A 10506-nucleotide genomic window follows, 5' to 3' on the forward strand; every position below is an offset into this window, starting at 1 on the left:
TATCTTCAAATTAGCTTAGTAAAATATTTTAAAAATCTATCTGAACAAATCCTATACTAGGTTTGTTTAAGAAATTTAAGTAAATTTCAGTGAGTATTTAAGTAAATTTTGCTAAAGTCATTTTAATGTATTAACATTTTTTTTTATTTTTTTTGGTCATAGATTCCAGAATGTTTGAGGGATAGTTATCCCAAACCTGATCAGCCCTGTTATCTGTATGTAATAGGAATGGTATTAACTACCCCTCTCCCTGATGAGCTCAATTTTAGGAGGCGAAAACTATATCCTCCTGAGGATACAACAAGATGTTTTGGAATACTGACAGCCAAGCCTATACCTCAGGTAATGAACCTAACTCCTCCTTTTATGCCTGACAGTCCTATCACAGATTGTTCTTCACTAAAGGAGTGAAGAAGGCCAGGTTAGACCAGATAAAACTCTGCCTCCCGGAATGACCTTGCAGACTGAGTGTACTGTTACCATAGAACAGGGCTGGCCAACCTTCAAGCAACATAGCAGCAGAGAGGGCAGGAAGCAGAACAAGAGATTGGGCAGGGATCACAGAGCAGGGAGCAGAAAGCAGAGCAGCAGATGGGACAAAGGAAGGGGATGGGAGTGGTGCTTGCAGAGGGTGCTGGGCTAATTTGTGGCACCCCTGACAAATAGTTGGCCTAGACTGTCATAGAACATGTTTTAGGCAGCTTACTCCAGAATTTAACTAATTCCCATTAAAGTTTCTATTTTTAAATCTTACGTTCTGTGATTCATGATGTTAAGTTCTCCTTCTGCGGTAGGAGACATCTGTGCACCACCATCAAGCTTCATCTGAGCTGCAAATGCAGATAAAGCTTTTAGATCATCCTGTGGAAAATGGATGGAAGGAACCACAGTGGTCTGGTGGTGGCTGAACTTTTTGGCAGTTGTGACAAACTAGCCCTGCCCTGAGTGCCACTCTGAATCCCTCCCCTAACCTAATCTGCTGCTCACCTTCTCCCTGCCTTGTGCTCCCTGCCTGATCTGCTGCTTTGCTTTCTGCTCCCTACCATATCTGCAGCTTCGTTGCTTATCCCCTCCATGATCTGCCAAGTGTTGCATACATAATCTGCTCATGACACTTGTGGCAACCGTGCCACAGATTAGCCACACCTGATCTAGTTCAAGTCCCAGATGAAGACAACAGCATCCCTGTCCACGTCATCCCAGCTAGTTGTTTGTCTAACCTGTATGTAAAACATTCCAGTGATGGAGATTCCACAGTCTCCCTAGGCAGTCCATTCCAGTGCTTAATCCAGCCTTATATTTAGAAAGTTTTTCTTAGTGTTCAACCATAATCTTCCTTTTTTGCTTTTTAAGCACATTACAATTTATCCTGACCCCTTTGGATGCATAATTGTCTTTCCCTCTTTTAAAAAGTGTTTTATGAGCTTGAAAACTGTAATCAAATAACCCTTGCATCTTCCCCGGACTAAATAATCCCATTTTTCCAACCTTCCCTCGTATGTCATGTTTTCTAGATCTCTCGTTGTTGTTGTTGTATTCCTCTGGACCCTTTCCAATTTATCTTTGTCTGTTTTGAAGTATGGTACCCAAAACTGGACATAAGACTGCACGTGAGGGTTCACCACCGCTGACTATAATGGAAGACTTGCTTCCTGTGACTTGCGTGTTACATGTGTGATAATACAATGCCATTATGCTGTTGGGTTTTTTTAACAACAGTAGCACATTATTAACTCACATTCAGCTTGCGGTCTAGTATAATCCATGAATATTCGTCTGTAGTACTGCAGTCTAGTCAGTTGTTCCCTAGTCTGTATTTGTGAATTTAAATGTGCCATCTTAAGTACAATTGCACTTTCCTTTACTGCATTTCATTAAGTTTATTTCAGAATAATACTGTTTTGTTTTCTGGGGGGAAGATGAGCTCCATTACAAGAATGAGCCTTAGGAAACTCATTCTAATTTCACTAATAACCTACTATTCCTTTATCAGCTAGGGCATAGGTCATGACCAAGCCAGTTACTGCCAATGGCCCTCTCTGCTTGTACTCTGTAAAACTTGCTAACCATTTAATAATGGAATGAAGGCTTTCAAACACGTTCATATTAGCAGAAGGAAATGGCAAATGCATCATTGTTTCGCTTTCAGATACTAGTAACTCCTATATAAAACAAGTAAGGATAAAATCTAGATGGAAACATCTGCTTGTCTGTCTTCCCTGAACTCTCACTAGAGAGTTGAGGCCCTGAAGTAAGGGCATGAAGTATAGCACTGTCCTTTTTGCTAGTGAGGAAAGACAAAGATAGTAAAAACTCCAGACAAAAGCTGTGACCTACTAATGAGGGCAATGTCCCTTTTAATATCTGTCATCTTATAAGAAAGGCTTTGACTTGCTGAGTTTGATACCTTTTGGAAGAGATGCTGCAATGTAGACTTCTCAAATTACTCTGCTCTCAAGGACTTTGATACTTCCACATGAGAGGAGCCTTCTGCTTCTTTATCAGTCTTCCAAGGGAAGCAAGTTTTCAAACTCTTGAAAAAATCCAAGCTATTTAAGAAATGGATTAATAGATTTTAGGCAAGTAGGAATTATTTTGCTCCTTTAATCTGACTTCCTGTACTATATCGATCCTTGAGCTTCCCTGAATTAGTCCTGTTTAGATCACAGCATATCATTTAGAAAAACTTCCACTCTTTATTTAAAAATTTTCAGTGATGGAGAATCTATTACAACCCTCAGTATATTGTTCCTGTACATAATTATTACCATTTAGATTTGCAGCTTCTTTCTAACTATCTTAGGGCATTAATAAGTGTAGACTTAAGATAGTTTCATTTGGAGAGGGGGAAGTTGCTGTTCTGGAGCCTGCAGCCTCTGTTCTATAACAGCTAGGTATGCATAAGCCTGTAGTATATTTATAAGTGTAGCAAAACCACTCCAACTTTAACACTGCTTCATCTGGGGAATAATGATGTTTAAAGACTTTTTGTAGCAATGGATGCATTGTTCTCAACATGGAAAAATCAGCTGTCTTTCAAACTAGTTCACAAAACGTACAGAAAGCAGATAGAGAAAAATAGAAAAAGAGTTCCTGCTATTCCTTCTCTGATCCAGAAGGCCCCTTTCGTATTTTAGATTAAATAGCCAAGAACCGACATTGCACCTACAACAAAGATCAGATCTCTTCAAGCAGAGATTCCTCTACTAGGGGTGCTCAGGTTTTTCCCCAGCACAGAAATGTAGTTTGGCATGGATTTTTTCCTTAACCTTCTGTGTACCGTATTTACCCAAATCCAAGATGACCTGTAATTTAAGATGATCCCCCAAAAGTTAAATTCTATACATGAAAAATGTATCAATTTGTTAAAATTCTTCACGTGATTATTGGAGGGTCATTTTAAATTCACCCCCACTGCTGCAATAGGAATGCAGTGGCAGGAGGCTAGGCAGTGGAGCTTGATCCCCTGCTGCCTGTCTATCCCCACCACTTGTCTCCCTCCTTGCCTTGGGTTGCAACCTCAGCTGTGTGCGGGCCGCCTCCCGATCCCATCCATGTCGCCATGTGCGAGCCGGGAGCGATATGCGGACCCATCTTTGCGCACGCGGGCTGTGGCCAGCAGCCCGGGCACGCGGGGTCAGAGGAGACCGTGCGGCGGCAAGGCACGCACGGGCTAGAATTAGTCACAGACGCGTAGTGGTTGATTCAAAGATTATTTACTTACACCCAAGATGGTCAAGCTCCATGGGTTTGGTTCGGCTCTCTAGCCCCGGAGTTGTTAAAGCTCCGTGGGTTTGGATCTTGAGTATATAGGATAGGGATACGTCTAGGATTGTGCTTGGCGACGGGGAGAGGCCAGAGGCTGTTTAGACCTCTGTTGCCTTCTTAAGAAATGCGTTGGGTCCGTAAGGATCAGCAGCGCTCAGAGATCTTCACACAGCGTGAAGATCTCCTCCTCCTGGTGTTCGTGGAGTCCTCCCTTGTGGGGGTTCTCCTCGGAGTTCTCCAACTTTTTCTCCAACTTGGGCGGAAACCACCCAAGCTCTTTATACGGCTAGCAAGCCAATTGCTAGCTGCCACGTGTGCATAATTTGGAATCGGCCAATAGTGGGGCACAAATTAGAATACGAATGGTGGGAACTCCTTTGCACCGTGCATTTCTGAGATGCAAAAGAAATGCACCATGCAAAGAAAGCTACAAATTGGCGGGAAAATTCTCCGTTGCACCGGAGTTCTTCTCTGCAGCAGAGAACTCCACCGTGCAAAGAAGCTGCAATTTAGCGGGAACATAATTTAGCAGTGCCGAAGCGCGCACAAACAAAAACTCACAACTTTGGGTTGTGACAAGCTGCTGTTGTGAGCCTGGTGCAATCATGCTCCATGCTGTGGGAATGGAGCCTGCTGGAGCCAGAGCAAGGGTAAGAAGGATGGAGGGAGGCAGGGCTGAGGCTGTGGTGTGGGAGGAGATGATGGCAGGGCAGAGGGTCCAAGGCAGAGGGTAGGGCAGGCAGCAGCTGCAGTTCCAGGCCCAGCCCTGGTCAGAGCTGGAGCTATAGCCACAGTGCTTGCTGGCCCCCCTGCCACCTCATACTCAATTCCAAACCGAGCAGCCTTTTTTCCCTTCCATGTCAAATGGGGAGGGGGGGGCGGGAACGGGACTTACCTTTGAATCTAGTAAATATGGTATTTAAGCATCCAAGCCAAAACTTGGTTAGAAAATGTCATTCCTTGATCTAGTAAAAATTATTTTTCTGGGGCAAAAGGAAACAAGGGTGCTTGGGATAAGATTTTGCCACTGATTTGTACAGTGCTTGGCATAAATGGACCTTGGATGTCTATATCATTGATTCTCAACCACAGTGTTACAGCATGCTGGAGCGCCTTGAGATCCTTTCAAGGGTGCCATTCAACACCTTGCAATTTTAGCACTGGTAGGTGTGCAAATATCCAGAGATTTTAAACAGGAATCATAATGTTTAAAAACATTCTCACTTGTTGTGGTGTTTCTGAGTTCTTTTCAAGAATTGCTCCTTCCCTTTTTCTGTACTCAAAAAATGAGTGAAAACTAAGATCTGGCATTTTCCAAGGGGGTGCCTCAAGTCTAACAAGCTTGAGAACCAATGATCTAATTCTCCTGGAGTGCAAAAATATTAGTAACTGTCACAAAGTTCTGGTGGACTCAGTTACTCTTGAGTTCCTTGAAGTTCTGCAACCAGGCACCAGAGAAATGGGCTTCCCATAGATAGGTCTTCATTTGAATAAGTTCAGATGCTAAGATGAATCAGTATGACAGATAAAGCCTTTCTAGTTAGTTCAAAATGTTAAAGCTTTTAGAATTATCCCCCTACTTATTCAAAAATCATGCTGCTGCTGCTGTGAGGAAAAATGTGGTTTTTATTACTCCAAAAATCTCTGTTGAAGATAAATTCTACAATGCTAGGGAAATAGTTATCCCATTATTGTGTTCTAGCCCCTAGTACTTTTTTCTGAAGGTTATAACTTAAGTGGCACTCCTATTGCTGAAGGTATTTTGAGCATATACAAAGCATACACTAGATTTATCCGGCGCATTATACCCTGTTGAAAATACCAAGGCCGCAGACCCCTGAAGCTCTGCTAAAAGAAATTTTAAAATCCTATACCATTTGACATGCTAGACAGAATTTATTTATGTGGGTTTCTATAACATTACTGGGGAGGGGGAGAAGTGCCACCTTCATTTTTGGAAGATTTGAAAAGTAAGATTTTGTTCCTCTGAAGCAGTGTCCTATGATTAGAAAGTGTTGGTACATTGATTCCAACCTTCCTATCTTAATAGCAGGGGAACTTGTTTCCCTGCCTGTTGTTGTAGTTTGATGATAATTAAAATTCTGCTTACCCTTTCCCTCATTTCTGGTTCAGTTTTTTTGCTACTTCAGATTGGTTTATGAGTGTAGAAAGAAATTTTTTGCCTGGTAATTTTTATTCCTATTGGCAGCTTCTTTCCTTATGCATGCAATCCTAGTCAGAATACATTTTTTGTCTCCAAAGCAAGACTGAGGCATAGAGCGCTCTTGATGCTAATTATGAAAACAGTACATTTCTTGGGGAGTGGGAAGACATTAACCCATTAATGGTAAATGAGAAATGCTGTTCAACACAGAAAAAATTGTCAAGTAAGAAATGTCTTTATTCTTTGAAACTGCAAAAGGCACATTTTCTAACTTGAGGGTCAGGTTCTTGCCAACTTTTAAGTTTCCATCCTAGGGCACGGGCCTGCTAGAATCAGTGGGGGGGCAAGGTTTGCAATTTTATTTTATTTTTTTAAACAAAATAAAATTTAAAGTTGCCAAAATGTTTTGCTTAAAGGTTGAGGAAAAAACGTTTTTTAAAAAAAAACCAGACCAAAATTGTAAAGCTCAGCAAAGACCTAAATATTCTGAAAAGTTTCTTTAGGGACTCCTAGCCAATTCAGTTGAGCTATAATTTTGTCTCTACGTGAATCACCAACAAAAAAAAAAACTTTTGCAAATTACAGGATTGTTTGCATGAGCTAGTACTTTAGCAGTGTCCCACTCCGATTGTTTTAGGAGATAGAGTGGCTGTTTCCTTTTCAGGTCTGGTCTGCCTCTGAGCCTTGAGAGGCACAACCCACAATAAGATGACCAGATGTTCCAATAGTTGAAGTATTTAATTTTTTCTTAACCATGAAATTGTATTTCAGCATCATATTGGGACCAAACTAATGGCTTCCACTTCTATTTCCATATGTGTAAATTAATAAATAATACCTACATCTAAACCAAGTGCCTGTTACTGTGTAGTTAGCATATTCCTGCTCTGGAAGAGGGATGTATGGAATTTTCTAAAGGATTTTTTGTCAGTCTCAAATTTCTTTGATCTTTTGCTTTTTTTCTGTTTACTTAGATTCCTCATTTTCCTGTGTATACACGCTCTGGAGAGGTTACCATATCTATTGAACTAAAGAAATCTGGTTTTATGTTGTCTTTACAAATGCTTGAGCTGATCACACGCCTTCACCAGTACATTTTCTCACATATTCTTCGGCTTGAGAAACCTGCACTAGAGTTTAAACCTACAGAAGCTGACTCAGCCTATTGTGTTCTACCTCTTAATATTGGTAAAGATAGTTTCTTTAAATATTCGTTTTGAATTTGCATCATAAGAGTTAATTGATTACTTGTCAACTTCCAGTAATTTCACATATTCAACATGCTAATAGTGTCAGATTTAATTCTGTTATTTTCTTTTTTATCTTCACAACTTGAAATGCACTTTATTTGTTTTCATATAATATCCCATCAGTATGTTTTGGGTGAAGCAGAAATCATCTAAAAGTACCTAGATTTACTGTTAAGAAATAATTTTCCTCCAAAATATTGGGCAAGTAGGAAGTGAACAGTGGGAAAATGATCCAAGGTGTACAGAAAGTGAGGAAAAAAAGGCAAGTTATAAATTTAAACAGGTTCCAATTTAGGAAACCCAATAAAGTAAGTGAAATATCTTTTTTTGTTCTTTGCCTCTCCCCTTAAGTTGATGACTCCAGCACTTTGGACATTGACTTTAAGTTTATGGAAGATATTGAAAAATCTGAAGCACGTACAGGCATTCCCAGTACGCAGTATACAAAAGAAACACCTTTTATTTTCAAATTAGAAGATTACCAGGATGCAGTTATCATTCCAAGGTGAGTACCATATTGCTAGAAGTAGTAACTTTATTGATAAATATTTGCCAATAAAAGTAAATGAAGAATATGTTAGAGCAAAACAGTTGCCTGTATTTTCCATATAAAGTAAACCTAAAGACATCGGATAATGGATTACATTGCCTGAAATGATGCAGTTATTGACAATTTTTGGGTAGGATTTATATCTTCGGAGATCTGTTCCCTACAAGTTAACATCATACCACTTGCACAATGTTCTTTTCCAATAGAAAGTTTACTGAAGCTATTTTAACTTGGGGAGATGAGCAGACGTTTCTGTCTCCAGTTCTAAAAGTGTTGTCACGAGAGTCCCAGCAGTGATGAACAAGAGGAGATTCTAAATTACTCCTTTGAGACTGTACAAAAAGAACTGATAATAAATTAGACTGGATTTTTTCCTTCAGTAGACATCACTGCATGGCAGCTCTATTTGCTGCCTTAAACCAGGCTTGATTATTGAAAATCTACAGCCTAAAGGACAAAGGACATTTTTTTTTTCAATTCAAAATCAATTTCCATATTAACATATGGATGCAACAGCTGGAAATCTGCCAGAAGTGCAGATGTCTAAGTACCTTTCAAAGCAGGTACCTCAGAAAAAAAATCCTTGGTATTAAATCAAATGATTTTATAGCAAATGCCAAGATTTGTGAGAGAGTACAATGTTCTTTACACTTCCAACTTCTCAGGAAAACTTTAGAAATAATGTGTGAAGAATAAAACTAGAACAGGACTGCTACTTAAGAACTGGAAGAATACGTTCAGTAGGGGCTGAGTACTTTTCTATCCACCTGGTGGCCTCCTTCCTGCTGGTCACTGTAGTAAATGAGAAGGTCAAGCAGCTGCCCTCTGCTCCTAAAGAAAGAGAGCCCAAACTTTCTGACCTCTCTTGTTAAAAGTCTCATAACTTAGTCTCGAGTTAAGTTAGGTAATTATAAGCACTGCTTGCCAGTTGTCTCTTTCAGCCAGTTACAAATGGGCTCCTTAGAAGTCCATCAGACTCCTTACTAGAGGACCAAATGCTGTTTTGCCCCTCAGAGAGAGAGAGAGAGAGAGAGAGACGTGCAGCATGTGTTAAAACATCTCTACATGCAATCTTGGATGCAACAGGGACTGCCTGTACCCTTATGATGCAGTCTTATCTGTAGGCTGTTATCTTTTCAGGAAAGTGTCTGCTAGGTATGACAGTGACAGTACCCCTGAAGTGGTGGAAAGACTCAATTTGTGCAAGAGGCTGCTGTTTGCCACTTCATACCCATCAGTGAAGGTCACAATGGGTATCTTCCTATTGGGATGGGGAGGCCATATTGACATCTTCTAGGTACAAGTCAACTGGGTACTGCAGGGATGAAATTTCATATTGCCTTGCTAGAGCTCATTGTGGTACAGAGAGCGTGGCAGGCTTCCTACACCAATACACCGATGTTACCATGGTGCTCTTGTCAATCTGCATAACATCCCTGTATTGGTGTAGGAAGTCTGTGCAGGTGGCCTCCTTCCCCTCCCTGCCTTGTGGGCAGCCCAGTTCCCCCCACCATGTGCACAGCCTCCCTCCAATTCTGACTGGGCGTGCCATGCAGACAGGTTCCCCCCTCTGCTGCCGTGTGCCCAGCGTGAGTAGCCCAGCTCCCTCCCCTTCTGTGCACACACCACATACTCCAGCTGTCCTGCTACAGACACTGCACAAGCAGCTTCCTCCCTCTGTTGCACTCATTTAACAGGTAGTTCCCTCCCTCTGCTACTGCATACAGTATACTGCACATGCAACAGAGATACCCCAACCCCACCTCTTTGCCCCCATCTGTACTGCCCCCTCCCCCCTTTTCCCAGGAACGGTCAGGAAGTGGAAGCTGGGGAAGGAAGGGGAGCTTGGAGACTCCAGCTGCCACTGCATCAAAAGCAGTGAGGGGAATAGCAGCTGGGCAGGAGCCTGTGGGCTGCATGTTAGTCCCCAGTTGATAAGTCCCCACTGATCTAGATAAGTGGTGTTCAATTTATGTCCTATGGACCAAATCCAGCCCTTGGGTCTGGAAACTTGGCAGTAGAGGAGAGGTGGCAGCATTAATTGGATGCCGTGGCAAGTAATGCTGCCACTGCTTTCTTGCGGGAGCCCCATGAGCCAGATGATGGTTTTTGCGGAGCCCCATGGGCCTGGTGACATGACCTTGCAGGCAGGGCTACTCCATAGTTGGATCCAGTGCTCCTACTCCTTGCTGTATCTGGCCTTGTGCCACCAATCTGAGCTGCAGGACCAGAAGTTTGAGCACCACTAATCTAGATTCTTGCTTACTACATCTCACCACCTGTGGGTGACGGATGGCTCTTGGATATAGAGTCATAGATGCACTCACACCGGAAAATACACTTATCTGGTAAAGGGGTTCAGGAGGGAAACATCTTCATATTGATTCCTGTGTTCCCATTCTATTGCACTGTGCTAGATCTTAAACGTGCACTCTTGTCCATCAGTTTAGTCAAGAATCCACCTACCTTCCATCTTGGCCCACCGTCTTCCACTTGAACGCTAAGATGCGTTTTCCTACCCATCAGTATTCAGTTCCTAAACATACTGTATAAGGTCTTCCCCCCAGGTAAGCGATTTTATATCACAGTGGGACCTCAGTGTGGTTCTTGCCTCTATTGTTATGGGTAGCCCTTGAAAACAGCAGCGTGCTCCTTGCTTTCCCTCACCATGACGATTACTTTCTTAGTGATATTTACCTCACGGGAATGATGGGTAGATCTTCCATCTACTTTTATCCAGATAAAGTATCCTTGAGGACTCGCTTCAAGTTCCT

The 10506-nt window shown here is 41.9% G+C and overlaps 1 protein-coding gene across 1 annotated transcript in view; it reads left to right on the forward strand.

Moving 5' to 3' along the window:
- DICER1 (dicer 1, ribonuclease III) overlaps positions 1 to 10506 on the forward strand; it is a 112052-nt gene that overhangs the window by 77996 nt on the left and 23550 nt on the right. The window contains 3 exon segments of the mRNA XM_025206273.1: positions 163 to 342; positions 6907 to 7120; positions 7534 to 7687. Of these exon segments, the coding sequence (XP_025062058.1) occupies positions 163 to 342; positions 6907 to 7120; positions 7534 to 7687 (548 nt within the window).

This window comes from Alligator sinensis, unplaced genomic scaffold, assembly GCF_000455745.1.
Source record: "Alligator sinensis unplaced genomic scaffold, ASM45574v1 scaffold47_2, whole genome shotgun sequence".
NCBI classification, from domain to species: Eukaryota; Metazoa; Chordata; order Crocodylia; family Alligatoridae; genus Alligator; species Alligator sinensis.